This window comes from Diadema antillarum, unplaced genomic scaffold (assembly GCF_040938485.1).
Source record: "Diadema antillarum isolate AM-2024a unplaced genomic scaffold, OU_Dant_1.0 seq00001660_RagTag, whole genome shotgun sequence".
Taxonomy (NCBI): domain Eukaryota; kingdom Metazoa; phylum Echinodermata; class Echinoidea; order Diadematoida; family Diadematidae; genus Diadema; species Diadema antillarum.
In genome coordinates, this window is record NW_027272360.1 from 390,413 (window position 1) to 411,695 (window position 21,283).

Consider the following 21,283-nt stretch of genomic DNA (forward strand, 5'->3'; position numbering starts at 1 on the left):
GACAAGAACGAAATTAGAATTTAAGCAGACAACTTTCACAGCAGTGCTAATTGAATGTTTCAGCAGAGGAATGGGTCCTGGTTACAATTTCACAGCAAATGAATTTTTCTTGCACAAGAATTGAATGCATCTTTACATGGAACATACAGCAGGAAGACATGTTATTGTGAATTACTCAATGTACATCTCGTGTGTGACTTTATAATGATACAAAAGTGTTTAGGAATACATTTGTAGAGTCAATAATATCACATAATGACCTGTGGGATGACATACATGTCAAACATGTCAAACAATAAGGCTTCAGCAGTTATAAAGGGGCTTCCTCTATGTAATTCCTGGATGCGTCCCTGTATGTCACTTCAATGGGAAGCTGAAACAAAAATATTAAAGGTTCATGGTCCCGGTGTTCTAGTCAAATGCGTACGCGGGCGCACGGCGCAAGTTTCCTATAGGGACCTACGCTATCGACTCCTCTTTAGCGCTTACGCTGTGGCCCACTTCCCCGAGTCCGAAGAAGTCCAATTCACTGTAGTCAGTGGTCGGATCACAGTTCAGCTTATGATTCGGCTGAGGGGGATGACAGCTTTAGCAAACTTCTTTTGTGATGTCATAATAACAAGCACATATGCACGCACCCTGGCATTACTACAGACTGCACGATGCGCAGAGAAGACAACGAAGACAACGTTACTTAGCAACACCTACGCACTTTACTCTTGATGACAGCTCAACTTCGGTAATCTTCATATCAATGCTAACGGTGATCGGCAGTATCATCAACAGCGCCCTCTACACTACCGGAACTATGCACCTTTAAATATTGCAAGCTTCAAAATACCCTCTTCGTTTAACCACGTCTGTACTAGGGACTTTAGGCAATGTGTACAATGCTCTTGGGTTTTCTGTGTCAGTGGGCACTCAAAGAACAAAGGATTAAATCACAATCTACAGAACGTGGAAAACATTTTATCCCCTCCATAATTTGAATGTCACGCACTTCATCCAGTGCCCCTGCAACATAATAAGCCCCCAAAGTGTTCATGCATGGCATGCCACACTTAGTTCCCATGAGCCACAAGTTGATATCAATTTCAGTCTACTGTAAAACCAGAAATACTAACGGCATGAAATTTTTAACAATTGGAGCCAGCAGCCTTATTCACAGCATGAGATTTTCATGAATTGACACAGGCATTCTGATTCAATGCACAGAGTGTAGACAAGAAGTTTTGCATGCATTTTAATTCTGCGAATCTTAGCTCTTGCAAAATTTGGGTAATTAAGATGCACACAAAAAATTCTGGCTTTACTGTCACCACAAATTAAACCCTCTTATCAGATTGAATAGTGAACCTGTTCACTCATGTTCACTGGCGACTGCTAAATGTCTAATCACATATAAGTTATACAGCAGGAGCTGTCATGGCTAAGTGGATAAGATGACGAACCGTCAAATTTGAGTCCCCTGGCTGTGGGGGTTGGGCCCGAGGCTAGGCACTCTATACTCATTTCCTAGTTCTCTGTAGGGGACTTTTAAACCATTGCTCCTGTGGTTGCTTGATTTCTGTGCATTCCATGCTTTCCTTTAGACATCATGTGAAACATATCACTTCAACATTGAGGCTTTTAGATCTGGACCAGTCCAGGTTCCTATGTTTACTCCATATCTGTCCATGAAATACTTGATGTGAAAAGATTTCCTAAGAGGTACCAAATCTCTTGGCACTTAACCTCAATGCTGATGCTTCAATACACCTGACCTAAATTAAAATAAATTCTGGCACGATGCGCAGCATACCGAGTCTTTGCAGTGATCAAGGCATCAACATCATTTCATTGTGTTTTCAAAAACTGATTGTACATGAATATACAGGCGACTCCCATTACAACGAAGTCCTTAGGACCAGCAGTTTTCTTATGTTACTGGTTTATCAAAATTTTGTCGTAATTGAAGGAAATTTTGCAACATATCTAGTGATAATAATTTTGGGACCTGAATTTTCATTTCATAGTACACAAACTTTCGTTATACCCCTATTCATTGTAACAGGAGGGAGTGCCCTGTATTCCAACTGCGGCACAAAATCTGATTTAAACATTTGTAGACACCTTTCAAAACACTCACTAACACACAGAACACACACTTACACTGGCATGCTGGCAATAATTGTACACACACACACACACACACGAAAGCACACACACACACACACAAATACAAACACCACACACACAATGACACATACACCAGCACTACTACTACCAGCATCAGCATGAACTCACAGACACACACAGATACACGCATACACGTACACGTACGCATACACAAACACATACACAAACACAAACACAAACACATTCACATTCTCACACATGTGTCACAGTACGTCCTCTCCCTTCTGAAGCTGTACCCATGTCATGGTCACAAGTGGTCATCAGGGGGCACAAGACCCCCAACAGTCTCCTCAAACTCCGCCTTGGCCCTCTGTAGCAGGTCCAAACTTGGGTCCATCAGGTCCAGGGCAGTGAGGGCCAGGGCCTTGGCCTGAATCAGGGTTGGGAGCTGGGCCTCTGGCATGCCTACAAGAGAGAAATATCAGCAGCATTCTACAACCATTACTGTTCCCATAATACCATGTTACAATTTTGAAGGTGCAAGCAATTCTTTTTAAATTCTTTTGTTCACTAATTTTCTCATTTGTCTATTTATCAATTCAATTAATTCATTTATTTACTTCCTTTTTAGTGTATTCACTCATTCTTTAAATTGATAATTTCTTCATTTATACACTGATTCAAGTATTTATCATTCAGTCCAGTATTCATTGATTTTCATGAATAAATTGCCATTCTAAATGGCTATCAGCATACTGTATACACCAAATCTAGAAACCCTTATATTTCACAAACTGGGACTTCTCAACATCTTAGTGAGTGAAAAAATTTGCAAACACAAAGTAAAATTATGAATAGAGAAACATACACACCGTGTCAGATTTATGTCATGATCAGAGGTAATATCTTTTTTTTTTCCGAGCATCTGACTCGCCAAATTCTTGAAAATTAAAACCTTGCAAAATATATGGCATATACAGTAGTACATCAAATGTGTAAAAGACAATATACACATACCAAAATATGATATATATCACATGAAAACAATTGAAATATTGTAATCCTGCACAGCCAGACGCACAAAAAAAAGGATTCCCAAAATCAATCGTGTGTAGAAACTTGTAACCATTAACACGAAAGGAATTTGCATGTACAAGCTTTGAAGGACCATATAAATCAGCATCACCTAAGTGATCATGCCAGATTAAACTTTAAAGTCATGGGGTTTCCAACCACTTTAAACATAAATAGTAATGGAAAGTTTTTCTTTATACCGTATGCTGGAAAGACATCTAGAGGAGATATTGTATACATAATCTGCTTTGCTAACAGATTTCAGAATATAATGATGCTATTATACAGGCATTTGCAAATGAAGAAAACTGACTATATCTTAATATGATGTTTACACAACTATTTCAACTGGTTCCTGCCATCTTCAACTTCTCAGAATTGACCTTTGAAAGGCATTAGCAGTATGTGAAAACAAGTCTAAATAGTCATTATTATTATGCCCCAGCATCACAAAACCACCAAAAGGTCACAAGACATGGATTCTTAGTTTAGCTTAGGGTATATTCTCTGAGAGCAGACTTTAAACTCTAAAATGATGTATTTCTCTATACATGCTGTGTAATCTTCTGACTTATCTAAATAATGGAAACACACACTCTGGAAAAGTGTGCAGTGAGAAAAGAAGTTATAAAGTTAAGGGTCTATTCAAGTCTATTCAAGTGCTAAGCTCATCAAACTGTGCTCTGTGCAATGAAAGGGACAAAGAACAGGATGTACAACTCTATACCAACCACAACGAAGGGATTATCAGATTAGGCTGAAATTCTGCACACCACAATAACTCAGTCTATTCATGACTAAAACTAACTTTCAAAGTAGTTACACCACTCTTCTAAAAGTTATTAGAAATAAGAGTGGAGAGTGGTTAAAGGGTTATTAACCAATTCCTCACACAATTCTCCAAGCACCTTCCATACCCCCAAACGATATTCTTTTTGCTGGTTGACAGAGAACAGACAGGTTGCTAATCCACCTGTCGGAAGGCAGCCAAGTGGTACATGTAACCCCTTTCCACAGTCAACTACATGTTGACATTGATCGGATATAGATTGAGCGAAAGTTATGAATAGATCGTGCACTGATGGGCTCACAAACAATTTTGTTGAATGGGGTCAGCGAAATCAAATATCTACTAAGCTCAACCTTGATCACTATGTACATCTTTATATGAGCATTACAGCAAAACAAGTGCACCCTACATTGAAGAAAAGTCAAATAATACTGCCATACACTCTGCTTTCATACAGAAAGAAAATAGCTTCATAGAAGAAACTCTAATCTTTCTATTAAAGCCATTCTTTGGGGGGGGGGGGGGGGGGGGGCAACATAACACAAATTTACATGAACCTAGGCCACCATGCAGGCACTCCTGTCTACATTTTGGGAACATGGTATTCCAGGTTCCTGTATATCAGTTGATGCCACTGGAACCTGGTATACCAGGTTCCCGTAAGGAATGGGTTAAGAAATAAAAGGGGGCCTGTACGATAATTGCCTATTAATACATCATGGGCTTGTTTCATAAAGAGTTACAATTAACCTTACACTCTATTCATCAAGCATAACTTGGTGAATCGAGCGTAAGATTAATACTGATCGTAAGTCTATTTCATGAAGATACTTATGCTTCATAAAACATAGATTTAACAGCAGATCAATTTTACGATCAATCTTACGTTCAATCTTTATGAAAGGGGGCCTAATGTGCAAAACTTGCATCTGTTGATGTGTCAACTTGAACATGAGTGCTCATTGTGCTGTTCTGTGTGTAAGCCCGGAATCTGTCAACATTTTACCACTGACCTGCCCACTTGGTGAAGCCAGGGTTGTGGGTGGCTGAGTCCGTGGGGATGCCAAACTTGGGATGGATGCTGGGTAGGACATAGGAAACGTTTCCCATGTCCGTTGACCCGCCCTGCTCCCGCCGCACCTCCTCCGGGCAGGTGCAGCCGAAGTTTTCTGCGTGCCGCTCATACGTCGAAGCAATGACGCCATTGTGGATCACATTGGCATAGCTGCATCCATATGTGCATTTTTCCTGCATAGATAATGGTAAATAATGGTGTATTCAGTCCAAAGTTTAAAAGTTGCCTGACCAAACCAGAGCGATCTACAGGATGTCTTCAATTGAGAGTGAATGCTCCTAAAATGAAAGATAACATAGCAAACCAAGCCAGGAAGTGTGCCATGTTGGACCACCAAGTGATGTCGTCCGCAGCATGCCTGAGCAAACCATACCATGCCACACAGCGAACCATTTGCAGTTTGTGTACTATTGACATTGATATACTTGGAAAGGTTTAAGAATCAGTGTGAACAATAAAGCATTAATTAGAAAAATTCTGAACCTAATCCTAACCCTAACCCAAGCCCAAGCTCAAACCCTACCACTAACCAGTATTTAGCTGGGGGAGAGTAATTGCCCTAATACGTTAATACCATATACATTGGTGTGTGCTTACAGCTCATCTCTTCTTACAAATGCTCAGAAAGCTTTCACTAAACCTTGATCTTGTTACCTGATGAGATGACAAGTGATTTTGGAGAGGAATCATTACGTATATCATTATCTTCATTACGAATATAATGCAATTGAGGTATACATTAACTGTGCATATCACAGAGTGGGTGCTAACTGCACTTGTGGTTGGGAAAGATACATGTCTATCAATATCTGTTGACATCATTTTGACACAAGATTTTTGTTCTCTTACGACGCATCCTGTTGCCACAGCAGCCCCTCTGGCACACTCCTCCACCTTCTTCTTGAGCACTTGCATCTGTTCCTCATCAGGTGTCCTGAGATAGTACAGCAGTTCCGCCTCTTCTGGGATGATGTTTGGTTGGACTCCGCCCTTTGTGAAGATGGCTGTACCACATTGGAGAAATTAAACAAATGACTAATAACAGCACCAACACATTAGACATTATGGCCCGAATTTCCATTGGGTACAAACATGTAGTTTAAATCAAATCTATGGTTTAAATTTAATCCATGGACTAAGACACACACAAAATACATCTATATAATATCAGCTTGTGTTCATTATTTCATTTCATTTAATTTATGTTTCCATATTCAAATAATACACAATTACTGCAAAGAAGCTTGATATGTACAAGAAGGTGAAATGTCATGAAGGATTTATCTGGGCACACATGATCTGTCACGCACATTAAAGCCAACAAACTTTGCGTGATCCATGAGCTATATTCAAACTACCTTTTTGAATTCGGACAAAAAGCGTAATTACCTCCAGCATCAGTCTGGATTTTATTATATCTACCTCTGTATTTATTTAAGAAATATGAATACAAAAAAAAAACAAACAAAAAAAAACAAACAAACACCGCTACTGGTATATGCATCCAGAGTTCAATATGAAAGAAGAAACTTATTGCATAACTCCTTATAAAACACACTTAAATATATTTTGGCAGACTTTGACTTTGTCTTTGTGAGATGATGGTGCTTGTTATACTACATTGGTCATTTGTGTCAAGCTTGTCCTTCAACCCATTGCCTACAGGTTCTGAATCTACAATGTATCCACTTCATGGGGCATTACCACTGTTCAGAGGCAATGGATATAGGGTGTTTAAAGGTCCAATCTGTGCCTACCAGGTCAACAATGTGTTTTGTTTCTAATAGGATGACTCTGCCAATTGGACGGTCAAATTACGTATTTCAGTCATCACTTCAAAATGGTACATGTGGTTCTCGGAAATATGTTTGGGGGCAAATGGAAACAAAATGACTGGAAGCAAGACTATTCGGAAGCTGTGATGTAACATACCATGCACCCTCCAATTTGGTTTGAACTGTTGCCTCATGACAGAGATGCTAGTGTAGCACATGACGGCCGCATCGAGTGCATTGACGCCCTGCCAGGGGGTGGCTGAAGCGTGGGCTGCATGACCCGTAAAATGTATCGTCATTCTGAGGGAATGGCATTGAAAGGTATGTACAGGAAAATCTCTTGTAACATTTTGACAAAACCTATTGCACATTCATGCGCCTTACAGAACATTCATTCAGCACAGCCAGAGGACTTTCATGCACATGCGGCACAAGTAGAAATACTGAAGCAGTTGTTAGATGAGTATGTCTGTCTCCTTTTATTTGAATAATACATTAATCAAAGACAAACACACAAATTTCATGATAATACTATGATTGTGATAAATCTCATTATTTGGCAATTAATCACCATAGATGGTGCATGTTAAATGTCAGATTGAAAGTGATACCACTGATAACTGGAGCAGTTTCAGTTGGTTTCATACAATAACTTGGGGGGGGGGGGTAAGGAGATAAGAAGCTCAAGGATTAGAACAAAGGTATGAATACTTTGTGGGGCAAGCAACACAAAGAAACTAGACATATCGCTACGGCTACTGATATGCCTCCGCCATAATGCATGGTTCTCCTAATAGGTCTATAGTACAATGTCTTGACAATGTGTGATGACAGTTTCACACAATTGGCAAAATATTAAAAGGACAGGTTTGACACAAATGTGCTGAATGTTCACTTTCCTAGAACTAGGTTCAATTGGATGAATGATTAAAATGTCAGAGTGCAGGTATTTGGGGAACTGATGATTTTTACTTGACTTTTGACCCTTTTATAAGTTTATGCATTGAGTAATTTTCAAGGTATTGAGGAAAAGTATAATTTCAGTATCAAATGGGAAAATAGCATTATCTAAACCTGGCCTTTGACCTTTGACCTCACAGTTCCAAAGAGAATCACTGTTAGGTTGAACATGCATAAATATGTAAGTTTCATGATGATACCTGGAGTTACTTTCGAGATATGGAGGAAAAAGTGCAATTTAGCACTTTCACTTGACCTTTGACCTTTTGACCTTTGACCTTTTGGCATGAAACTTCCCCAAAAATATATATTGGGTAATACGTGCCATACATCAAGTTAAAAAAAAACAAACCTTCAGGCATATTGCATTCTCAGGAAAGTAGTGATATTTTGAGGAGTTGACCTTGACCTTTGACCCCCTGACCTTTGACCCACGACCCCAACTTCCCTAGATAATCACTGCCCATCAGTACAAGCATATATACTAAGTTCCATGAAGATACCTTGAACCATTTGCGAGATATGGAGAAAAACATGAAATTTCAATTTTTTTTCACAAAATAACCTGTGACCTTTGACCTTTGACCCTGTGACCCTAAAATCCACACAAAGTATTATCCCCCAAGGATATACCCTCATACCAAGTTTGATGTAAAACCACCACACGGTTCTTGAGATATCGACAAAAACAAAACGGGACGGACGGACGTATGGACGTACGGACGTACGGACGGACGGACGGACGACCCGAAAACATAATGCCTCCGGCCACTTCGTTGCGGAGGCATAAAAAAATCTACACCACAAAAAGGAATGGGCAAAACATGACTCATAAGGTATTTACTTCCCTTGATGTAATCTATATTTAATAACAGATATCAGAATGCAGCAATATGATGCATGATCTTTTTTTTTCTGTAGGGGATGGGATGGGGTGATGGGAGGAGTTGTGAGATACTCACACCTGCATTGACAACGCTGTTGGCCTCGAGACGTTGTGAGCATATGGGTGAGCCATCATTGCGATGTCCATCTCCTTGAAAGCTCCGCCGGCAATGAGATGCTTCTTGCCCCCTCCTCCTTCCTCAGCAGGAGTTCCTATCACAGTCACCTGTATGATGAAACGGAAACAAGAACCCTTCAAATTCTGGTCAGGTTGACTTCTGGTACTTTAATCAGACATCTTTTCAGGGGATATGAACCATTCTGCTCATTTCAGTTGAACATTTTGGTACAGGGCAAGTCCAAGATAAGGTCCCCTCAGAAGGCAAAATTTCATCTTTGCTCAATATTGACATGTTTGGTATCATTTTGAAGCTTATGAGTTGAAGTTTTGATTTCCATGAAGGAAAAAATTACATTATGTAAATTTATGCAAATTTCAAGGGCTTCATTTGCATAAATGTGAAACACAGTGTTACGTATGGGACATTTATAAAAATTCATATTAATTCAAAGGAAAGCAAATGATATTTGATTAATATGTGGACATAACAAGTTCATCAAATAGTTTAACTTGGTATGAAAATTTAGGGATTATGCAAATGATTATGCAAATTAGCTCGTGTCCTATCATGAGATGTCCCATACGTAACAAATTGAGGTCATTTTTTTAGGTTTTTTCTGAAATTGCTGAGGTTATTTTAATGCCCTTTTGGAAAGTTCTAATTTATTGTTTAGAGAAATTAAATACCATAGAAAAAAGAAAAACAGTAAAAGAAATATTTTTTATTAGGCATTGAAATAATGTTACGTATGGGACAAATGCGTTACGTATGGGACATCCTCATACATATTGCATGTGAATGCATGTACAGTAGCTAGCTGGGAAGGTCTCTCAGTACACAAATGGTCAATCATCCTGAAGAAAGTATCCCAACATTGTAGCTACTTTTTGAGTTATAGACACTTTAAACAATACATGTACTTGACTGAACAATTTTCAGAAAGGGGGAGGGGAAATGGTAAAATACACAATGAAAAATCAGCATTAAAGGGATGGTATAGTTTTTTGTAGAAATGGGGATTCAGTTTTCAACATTTAATGAGATGATTGGAAACCAATTATATGAATTACTAAATAGCATAAAAAATCCTACATGTAAGACTAAGAGGAATTCAAAGTTTATGTGATGGAGATCCAATTTGAAATGGTTGTGATATATATTTAAAAAAATATAAAGTAAAATGATTTTTTTTTAATTGCAAGTGATACAAAAATTGTCCTTATTCAGTTTTCAATAGTAGCCACGACAAAATTCATGGGTATACGTACTGAGGTGTGACTCGAATCAATGACCTGACTGCTAGACAGACATCATATATCTACTCGATCACTGGGGTTCCACGCAGCAGGTATTGCTTATTTATTAAAATTAATATTTCTTGCGTCAAGTTGTTTTTTATTGAAACTAAATAGCAAACTGCCCTTCAATCAATGGAAGTAAACACTTTAAACTATTAAATTTTTCAGTAGTAACTATCCTGATAAAAATAGGGTGTACATACTCAGGTTGGTCATAAAAATATAGAATATGATTAAATATGATTATGATGGTAAATATTTGGGGAATATTGTTCCCTTGTCAATCTGGATCAGTATTTGGGTAATTTCAACTGATTCCATTTCAATAATTATGCACAAATTTGTTTATGGGTATTTTGCAAAATTATTTTGCAAAATACCCATAAACATGGTTCTCCACACACTAAACGAATGGGGGACAAAGGGCATGCATACTCAGGTTGGTCATAAAAATATAAAGATATGATTGTATATGATTATGATGGTGAATATTTGGGGAATATTGTTTCCTTGACAATCTGGATCAGTATTTGAGTAGTTTCAACTGATTTTACTTCAATAATTATGCAAAATACCCATAAACATGGTTCTTTACACACTAAATGAATGGGGGACAAACTGTCCCATACGTACAATGTAACTGTCCCATACGTAACACGTCATGTCTGTCTTTAATTAGGTCTGTAATTAGAGCTTTTTGCCTAATGACATGAAACTTACCTGTGATAATCTTGAGTGTTGTGACTTTCATCACAGTGAGTTACAAGTTGTAGAATGAAATACTTTCAGAGAGTTTTGAGTTTTAAAAAAATGTTTAAAAAAACAAAATTTTTGTGGTCCCATACGTAACGGCACATATTTTCTCTTCTAGAATATAATTGTCAAGGTCATTTTTCTCAATTTTTTACATGATTATACTTCTCCTAGATATCAATCACCATGATGAAGTTCTATATGATCAAAGGCCACTAACACTATTTTTCAGGTCATAAAAGTCTCTGAATGTCCCATACGTAACGCGCGCGTTATCTTGGACTTGCCCTACAGAAGACAGCTTTGTATACCGTGAGCATGATGCCACTTCCTAAAATATCAAGAATGAATTGTGCTCTGAATTTAGAAAATCATTGATGCAGACAATGTGGGAGTCTGAATGCAAACCTACTAAGTCTCAGACATTAGGCATGAGTCTAACATCTCAGGGGTCTTTCTTATTCTCAAACACCTGACAAGCTTTTTCTCACATATCTCACACCTCCATCCCCCCCCAAAAAAAAATGGATTTCAAACCACACACACACACACACACATACACACACACACACAAAATGACATTTTGGGACTTTAAAAAAGACAACGAATAGATCAAAATGTTATTATTAACATTCACTACATAAAATGCTTTACAAATTAAAAATGCTAAAGCTCACAACCTCCCCTGCTTGGTCACTTCACTCCCTTGAGTGCTCATGCCTAGTTGCTGTCTGAATTTGGCATCACTGAAAATAATTCTCACACATATCTAGCTGGACTAATGAGAACAAGTCTGACATCGCTTCTGGTAGCACAGTATGAGTGATGCACGGAAAGGTAACACATGGATTGCCTTGAGAAAATGCATGTCTCATTCACCCATAACGGTGTACATTTCAGATGAAGGCAAAATAGACGCTTACCCGTCCTACTGGTAGCTTATCCATATCCATTGCTGCTTTAATCCCCAGCCCTGCCCCCGCCCCGCACTCTGCGATCAGATTGTGTCCACAGGCGTGGCCGATCTGGGGAAGCGCGTCATACTCGCAGATCACGCAGACGTGAGCGCCGCCGTCCCTGCCGTAGGTCGCTCTGAAAGCGGTCTCAAGAATGTAGTGTCTGGTGACCTGAATGAAAAGAATGGCCATATCAAATTTCACATGGGAACAGTGTTTGAAAACAAGCTGGTATTATGATTTTCATGCCCGTATCTCCCCTTGTCACTCACCAACAAGTCGTCCAATGAACTAAAGTGTGAGCAATAATGTTTTTGTGTTGGTTTTTCTTTTCTTTTCTTTTTTTTTCATGTAGGACGCAGGATGCACATATCATACAAGCCTAAGCTGACCTCAGACAAGACACGATTGTCACACAAATAGTTCTGAGTAGAATATGATATGAAAACTCACAGATTGTCTTATCTCTTGGTGACTCCACTTTGTCCATCCCTTTCTTACACAAAATATTATAAAAATATCCCTGTAAGTAAACTACTACTATCGTGCATACGCAAATGAACAGGTGGTTAGACCATTTGCTGACTTTCATTGCATTCATATGTACACATGTATCACATTTCTTACTGTTAGGATAAAATGGTGATGTTACACAAGCCTCTGCTTACATGTGTGTTACAGTAAGAAACAACCTCCCTCCTCCCCCTCCCCACAAAAAAAAAAAAAAAAAACCTTCTTGGTTGAACTGGATCAGGGATCAATCAAACTTGCATCTCCTTGCTTCCACTGAGTCCAAGGGGAATGTTCCTAGATTGTCCAAGCTTGGCCTGAAAAAGGGATTAAATTGTTACATCACTGAATTCAGGACCATGTTACCTCAAATCCTTCCCTCTCCAGGAGATCTGTGAGGACCTGGTGGGCATGGTGCTCCTCATAGCACAGCTCAGGATGAGACCAGATCTCCTGGCTGAGCTTGTCCAGATCCTGGGCCAATTCATCGATCCTCTCTTTGGCCCTCTCCTTTCTCCTTCCCCAGTCTGGAGGCGCAACAACAGCAGAGTTCTGCATTACTATGGAAATGATAACAGAAAACATACACTGAAAAAGAACTAAATCAAATTTTGTTTACAGTATCACTAGCTACCAAAAATAAGAAGTGACTTCCAGAGTCAGAGAATGAACAGCATTTCAATTTTCATACAGGCATTAGCAGTTGATGTACATCAGGCATACATACTCAATATAAAATGCTATTGCTACAAGCAAAATTCATTGGCATTGCACGATAAGAGCTAGTCGCCTCGACAAACACAACATCGTCCTACGTCCTGTGTGAGTACCGAGTCATGGACCCGGGTCGTGGATCATCATATTCACACGTACTTCTGGCTGCGTATTGACCAAGGGTAAAAGCATGAGCAAACTGATGTTAGAGTCTACTGTCTAACGTTAGCTCTGCGATCGCCATAAATTATTCCGACAAGACAAGTGTAAAAAAAGTTGAGAAAGTACACTAGCGCCACTGATTTTTCCGTGTAGGATGCGTATTACCAGATTATTGTTATTTGTACACAATTCTTCAGCTATAGCGATATGGAAGGCTTACCAGGGATCGACTCTGTCTCAGACTTTGGTGTAGGGCACGTCTATCCCGGCCCAAGGGCAAGGCCGTCTATATGAAGCATCATCAAGCCGTAACTGCGCGGGCGGCGCGGCTCGACACTGCTGATACTGCAGTAGCTAGCTGCTAGTAGTGGGGGCGTAGGACTTGGGGCTTGATTTATCACATAAGTCAATGGGGCAAGTATGGTTGCGTTGAGGCGCAAACAGAAGAGGGGAAACTTTCACTAGTCGAGGCAATGAAGCAACAAAGTAAACGCGCAAGAGATCAATTAGTAATATCAGGGATATGGAAAGAGATCTCTTTCCACCTCCCTGAGAGTATCGAGTTTCTCGGGTTAATTGAACATTGATTCCATGTAGCATGTTTAAGTAGTGCAGAGACATAAAATTGTACTACAGTGTGGCCCTAGCATAAAACAGGGAGCTAAAAGTGGGAAACATATTCCCACTTTAGAGGGTGTAAGATTAAATGGCATGTTCAAACTTTGTTAATTGCATGTTATGCCATTCTCAATGTTTAAGAGTATGTTACTTTGAAAGAATGTACATGTCTACGTCCTATGGTACTACTATAAGAGGAAGGTTATGTAACGAAATATAGTTCATACTGCGTATGTGTGTGTTTGTGTTTAATTGTCTGTGTGTATAATTATGTGTTATTTCTATCAATCTGTTTTATTAATACTCAGTAGTTTGCTGTAACCTAAGAACTGCCGGGTAAAAAAAAACATATAAAGAGAGATCATCACGAAATTGACTCAATCGCGTTGATTGTGAGGTATCGAAGTATCGAATGATCACAAGGCATAAGATTCCTTACCCCATTACCTCAAGCACTTAATTTGTTTTTGTTTGAAAAGTATCGGTTCCGAAGCATGGAAAAACATCTTTTCATACAATTTATTTACAAATAAAACAACAACAACAACAACAAGCAAAAAAAAAAAATAAAGACGCGAAGTGACATAACAGGCCTTCTGGTCCCATTCGGATTTCACAGAGGTGATTTTCCTAGCATCTCCGTAGAGAGGTTATGTTCTGAAGTTAATAATTACGTCGTCTGTGGAGCGATGCAGCTAGTATATGCATTGTCTTACCAGATATTTTGCTTTAAGCCGTGTAAGCTACAATAGCGTTACCGATGATACACGGCTGCACTGTACAAGTTTTGTCTATGCTTCCTGTGTGACATGACAAGCTTGCAAAGTGCACCAATCGTTCTTTGTAACAGTGTGCATCGATCTGTAGGCGAATATGATGCGTTAGTAAGTGTCGTTTTGATTTTTGTTGTGCCGTTTTTCTTTTTTCATGTGCGCTGTTCCGGTTTGATTGTTTGAGCTAACATTTATTTGTATTTTCGGGTTAAAACTTCTTTCATTTTCATCGCTTTTTGAGAACCAGCTATTTGGTGTTGTAATCTTATTTCTTGATGCCATTGTGATAATGCGCAATAGCAAGTAAAATCAATGCAATCCCCACCCATCACCATAAAGTATGAGCGTAGCGGAATGGAACGATAAAGTGAAAACAATGATGAAATGATTGTATCACACTTCCGGATCTGTTGTACTCGATATCATGTGTAACGTTTCACATTGGTATCATTATTTCTTTTGTGTCATTTTTTTTAATTGAAACTACACATTTTGTTTTTTCTTTGAATTGTTTGTTCATTGATGAATTAAATCAAAATTGATACCAAAACGTAAAATTGATGAAAACAATACGCGCCTGGTTGTGAACCCTCTCGGCTTGTAGGTATAGAAAGTCGACTACTCCCCTCCCCCTTACTTGCTGGTTTTATATCTTGTAAAACAAACAAACAAACAAACAAGCAAGCAAACACACAAACCAACAATATATGTCAGGCAAGGGTAGTTATGACTCTTTTGCTGCTTGCACCGGAAATAGTGCATTACAATAAGACTAATGAGTTAGTGTTCATATTGTGTACGAATAACACAGAGCCCAGGAATCGCCTGTGTGCTGTCTGCAATGTGGATATATGCTGTACAGGGTAGTTTGACAAGTTTGCCAATTCTCGCAACAAAAATGGAGAAGCAGGAACTTGATATCACCCATTGGAAAGAACTCTTCTTTCGGGGTTCATTAGCTTGTGTTGATTGATTAAGACATGTTTGCAATACGTGCTACATACAAAACTAATTGTATACCAGCACGCCACACCTGGGCAGATGATAGACAATGGCTAGCTAAATAGTTTGCTGTTGATTACCCTAATCAGACATGGTTAATTGCCTCACAATGCTCCTTAAACTGTCAGTTGTTTAGGACATGAACGCAGTACTGTCCAAAGGCATATGAAAGGAATCCCAATTGTTCAACACAGACAAGACACCGGGATCCAATCAACGGACACGTCTTCATATACCACTGAGTGAGCTTAGACATTCTGAAGGGTGAATGGCCTATATTCCACGTTACCCCCCCCCCCCCTTGTATAAACCACAGCAAGGCTTTACAGGTAGGAAGAATTAATCGTCATTAAGGATCACACCTGGAAGAGCTCTTCATTAATGCTGAAAGAAAATATTTGGCAGTTTATTGGCAACTCCTTATTAGTTGTACCATGATCATGCGAATTTAGACCGGGGGCCCAGAGCATTTATTCAGCTGAAAAGGGTCACACTTTTTGATGGTCTCATCATGTAAGGATGTGGCCAAGGGTCAATAAAATGAATTGCTGGCAAGTCACATCCTGTACCGTAAGCCTAGGGGCCACAAAAAGGGACCCCGAAAAATGGATTTATTCAGCCGAAGGGGGTCACGGACAAAAGTTGGTGGATATTGTTCCTTTGGGTGTACTTATCATGAAAACAGCAATGCCAGCTATTTTATCCTGTACGGGGCCCCAGACAGTAGCCCCAAAGGGCCCCACAAATATGGTGTTATTCAGCTGAAAAGGGTCACGGCTAATTTCTTTTGCAATGGAAGTAGTTCCCATCAGAGATATCCAAAACACCAAAGCCAGCTATTTTATCCTGTACGGGGCCCCAGACAGTAGCCCCAAAGGGCCCCACCCCCCATAGGCCTACGCACAAACACACAAAAACATTGATTTTATTCAGTTGAAAAGAGTCACGGCTAATTTGTTTTGCAATGTAAGGAGTGCCAATCAGAGATATCCAAAACACCAAAGCCAGCTATTTTATCCTGCACGGGGCCCCAGACAGTAGCCCCAAAGTGCCCCACCCCCTATAAGCCCTACGTACAAACACACACACACGCACACATTGACTTTATTCAGCTGATAAGAGTAACGGCTAATTTCATTTGCAATGGAAGTACCCATCAGAGACATACAAAACACCAAAGCCAGTTATTTTGTCCTGTACGGGGCCCCAGTCAGTGGCCCCAAAGTGCCCCCCCCCAACACACATACTCACACAATAGTTTCATTCAGCTGAAACGGGTCACGGCTAATTTCTTTTGCAATGGAATTAGTACCCATCAGAGAAATCCAAAATACCAAATCCTGCACCCAATCCTGCATGGGGCCCCAGACAGTAGCCCCAGACAGTAGCCCCAGACAGTTGCCCCAAATTGCCCCCTTACCCCCTCCCCCCCCCCCCACACACATTGATTTTATTCAGCTGAAAAGGGTCACAGCTACTTTCTTTTGCAATCGGAAGTAGTACTCATCAGAGATATCCAAAGCACTAAAGCCAGTTATTTCATCCTGTACGGGGCCCCAGACAGTAGCCCCAAAGTGGCCCCTACACACACACACACACACACACACACACACACACACACACACACACACACACACACACACACACACACACACACACATATTGGTTTAATTCAGCCGAAAAGGGTCACGACTAATTTCTTTTGCAATGGAAGTAGTATTCATCGGATATCAAAATACCAAAGTCAGATATTTTATCCTGCACGGGGCCCCAGACAGTAGCTCCAAAGTGTTTTGCTTTATTCTCTTTATTGTTTGCATCTCTTCTTCTTCTTAAATATGCGCTCCTTCGTCTTCATTTTCGCGACAACGACAATGCGTCCTCCTGATCATCATCAGTTTTGCTGTTCTGGCAAACATTTTCCAGCGTATCGCATAATTGCATGCATAATTGAGTCTGGGAAAGCGTAGGAACAGCGTAGCTAAAGCGGCCAACAGCGTTATCGAAGCAGAAATGAAGCGTCGTAGGAACAGGCCTTGATTTTATATGAGAGTAGAGAACTAAAGGCCCCGTCACACTACAGCGTATAAATCAGCAAATGCCTAGCGGATGGGCAAAATTTGGCAAAGTCCAGATACGCTTGTATCCGCTCGAATTCGCAAGCAAAATGTGGTTTTCGAACGTTCGCCTGACGAATAATGAGCATATGCTGACCGTGTAACGAGCGGATAAAGTAACGAATGAAAGCGAATGTGTACAGTCCATCCAACGGATACTGATGAGCGGACAAAGCGAATGAGCAGCGAATGCCCAACATATACAGAGCGATACTGCGGCAATTACCTGACGGATCTCGGATGACGCACACTTTACCAAATCATTTTGAGCAGTGACAGTGTCAAGTAATGTTGTCTCTCTAAAAAAAAGAAGAGTGAAATTGTTCACTCATAAAGGAATAAATAACAAAAAAGAGTGAGTGTCGAGTGAAATTGGAGTGACTTTGGAGTGAAAATGTTCATTTTCACTAATTTTGGAGTGACCTCAGGGATCACTCAAAGATTTTGGAGTGATCTTCTTTTTTTAGATAGTTGTGACTGTGAAAATGGCCCCAAAAAGAAGGAAGCCGAAGTAACCACCAAGTACTCGCAGCAGAATTTATATTGTTACGAATTTAGTACGTCCTTATCTTTTCCTCGGGCCGGCCATCTTTTCAAGCAATGCTTATAATGGCGGCCCTCTGCATAATCGTTTCTTAACTATAAATATTATTCTTATCACTGCTGCATAGACATGTATACTGTATATTAAATTTCTTTCATATCGTTGTTTATGCAAGTCAAAAGACTGTGTTAAATTTACTTTACATAATAATTATGTCCTACATGTTCATGATTATGTACCTAATATGTATCGTGGTTTATGCAAGTCAAACGACTTTGCGTTGAATTTACTTTGTATATTTCCTGCATTTTCATGATTATGTAACTTATGTATATTGATTTGCAGAAAATAAAGTATCTATCAAACAAACTCCTGATGTCACTCATTCAAGATTCCCCTAAAAGTGTACTTCCTTCTGATGATCACGTGACGATGATGTTGGTAGTCCAACATCCTCCATTGCGTCTGGTGCCTCCAACTGGAGTCGAACTTTCACAATTCCCAATTTCCATTCAGAGATTCCCACTTACTACAGGTTGACTTTTATAGCAGTGGTTTAGAATAATGTTCTCTTATTACTTAATGTCAGAATACGTATAATGAAATGTCATGTGGGGGGGGGGGGGGGGCTGTGGCATAGTGGATCCGACTCCCGAACCGAGGACCCGGGTTCGAATCCCGCCTAGTGCTTACATCCTTGGACAAGATTTTTTTACCCATACGATGTCCTGCTCGACCCAGGTGTATGGGTACCTGGCAACGCTGGGGTAATAATAATGGCAGGGCCCTCTGGTAGAGCAGTGACAACACTGAAGAGGCTACCCTGGGCAAATAAGACCTTTTTTTTCTTATCATTATAACTATCATTATCATTATTATGTGCTATATATGAATATCTATTTTTTTTTTATCTACGTTTGATTAACGTGTGTTGCTGTGCACATTTGCTGGGCGAATTTGGACGAACGGCGGACGAATGAGAAACGAATGCAGAGTGACCAAAACTTTCAATCAGCGGATGCTAAGCGAACACAGAGCGGATTGTCATTCCGTTCGTCATCCGCTCAAGATTTTGGACATGTCTGCGAATCTCTGCGAACAACGAACGTCAAGCGGGTCACGAACGACGAGCAACGGATGTGAGCGTATGTCCAAATTTTCGGATCCGATGGGCATTCGTTGGCTCGATCCGCTCTAGTGTGACGGGGGCTTAGTGAGAGCGTCGTTAAAGCGGGAAGGTCGTGCTTTGATCAAGAAAGCAGCAGCGGGACCATGTCGTCGGTGTCTAGTTTAGACTATTTTTCCAGTTCTTGTGCCGCTGTTACTACGGTCAGAAAAACCTGGAATTGTTACGCTCATCCCGCGGTATTTACACTGTCACTGCTCTCTCCCCGTTTGAGCTACGATTCAAAATAGGTCAATCTTGATGGGGAGATGAGGAAGAAATTTTGAACCAGTTCAAAATTTCTTCCCGATCTGTAAAATTGCGAGATCCAACCCCATCACCCAAACGCTGCTGCTACGATGCTCCCGGTCCCCGTACACTTTTGCCGCTCTCTCCCGATCTGACAGATTGAATAGATCGGGATGCAGATCTTGATAGTGGAATTACATGTGGGGACACTTTAGGAACACTCTGTGGGGCCTCGTACAGCTATATAACTGGTTTCGGTGTTTTTGATACCTCGTTGAGTACTACTTCCATTGCAAAAGAAATTATAGCAGTGATTCTTTTCACTTAGAATAAAATAATACGGGAGCACTTTCCAGCTACTGGCTGGGGGCCCCTTAACTGGATGGGTTTGTGTTTTACGTATCTCAGCTGTTAATTCCACTAGCTGCCAAGGAAAATAGGCATACATGACTCTTTTCACCTAAAAACACTTAATTCATATGGGGTGGGAATACCTTGGGGCTATACCTGTCAAGGGCCCTGCATCCGGGCCAATATCGCACCTCTTTTAATCGAATTCTTTAATGTTGAATTAAATTTAGCAAAAATTTCGCCTAGATGACATGGTAGTTCAATGTCATATTAATCTCTTCATTCAAATTTATTTTGAAACATTCACATTACCTCTAACCTTATTCTAAATAACACTTTTTCAACTGAAATCCATATATAAGACAAGTACCATTCCACTACAATATCCGTTCATTCATAAATTCATAGTGATATAGTCACGTGATTACATGCTGCGCTCGTTCATTCAAATTGATTTCTGGCCATCTAATTCAACATGTTCTGCAGTCAATTAAACAGATATGTTCATGCTTGGCCTCTTTCCTTATTTTCTTTCATCGTAGTTATTGTTTTGTAAGCATCATAGCATTTCATGTTTTCGTATTCGTTCAAGAGACTTTGACACCATTTTTTTAACGTGCTTTTTGAATCCAAAGAAGTAAGAAGCCACAAATTATCTGGCCGTTACGAGCGCTTTATTACGAGCGGTCGGCCAGTTCCAAGAAGTCAAGGTTATGATCCTCAAATGTTTTTTTTTAAAATAATTCTTTCTATGTCTTCTAGAGATATACGTCTGTATCTATTGTGCTGTCATGACTGTAAAAAATGAAGTTAATCTGCATTACTGGTACACGTATAGGCCTATAACGACATGTACATGAAAGAGAAGGAGCGTTACCAGTCTGGTTACAGAACAACCAAATCCAGTTATATTAGATAAGAAATGTGATACGTTTACTGCTTTATAACAGTAATTCATAGATGAAACGAAAACACACATAGAAAGACATGTTAAAATGATCTGAAACAAAGAAATAGCATGATTTGAATTTGAATGAACACGTTTGGAATTTGACTGTCTTTCGCAAAATTTAATGGCTGAAATACCCTTTTCGGCAAGTCAAGGCGAATTTTAATGAACGTAGGGTACCAGCCAATTTGAATACCCATTTTACGAATTCGAACCTTCTATCAAATGAACCAACAAAAGTGCGAAATTGGCTGGGAAAACCTAACTGGCTTTGATGTTTTGGGTATCTATGATGTTAACTAAGGCCTACTTCGATTGTAAAA

The 21,283-nt window shown here is 39.8% G+C and overlaps 1 protein-coding gene across 1 annotated transcript; it reads right to left on the reverse strand.

The window, feature by feature from the left end:
* Positions 1-717: 717 nt before the first annotated feature.
* Positions 718-12,874, reverse strand: LOC139711463 (xaa-Arg dipeptidase-like). The gene is made up of 7 exons (XM_071623340.1): positions 12,683-12,874; positions 11,774-11,977; positions 8,755-8,903; positions 6,990-7,132; positions 5,907-6,061; positions 4,996-5,230; positions 718-2,583 (listed from the first exon to the last, which is right to left on the reverse strand). The coding sequence occupies exons 1-7, from the start codon at positions 12,872-12,874 to the stop codon at positions 2,426-2,428; spliced, it is 1,236 nt and encodes a 411-aa protein (XP_071479441.1). The 3' UTR covers positions 718-2,425.
* Positions 12,875-21,283: the final 8,409 nt, after the last annotated feature.

Excerpts from the sequence above, each read along its gene's own strand:
- LOC139711463 (XM_071623340.1), bottom strand. The coding sequence starts at position 12,874 with ATGCAGAACTCTGCTGTTGTTGCGCCTCCAGACTGGGGAAGGAGAAAG. Across the intron at positions 8,904-11,773 it reads ATAAGCTACCAGTAGGACGG|GTGACTGTGATAGGAACTCC; the intron begins GTAAGCGTCTAT and ends TTCATCATACAG. Across the intron at positions 5,231-5,906 it reads CTGTGGCAACAGGATGCGTC|GAAAAATGCACATATGGATG; the intron begins GTAAGAGAACAA and ends TTATCTATGCAG.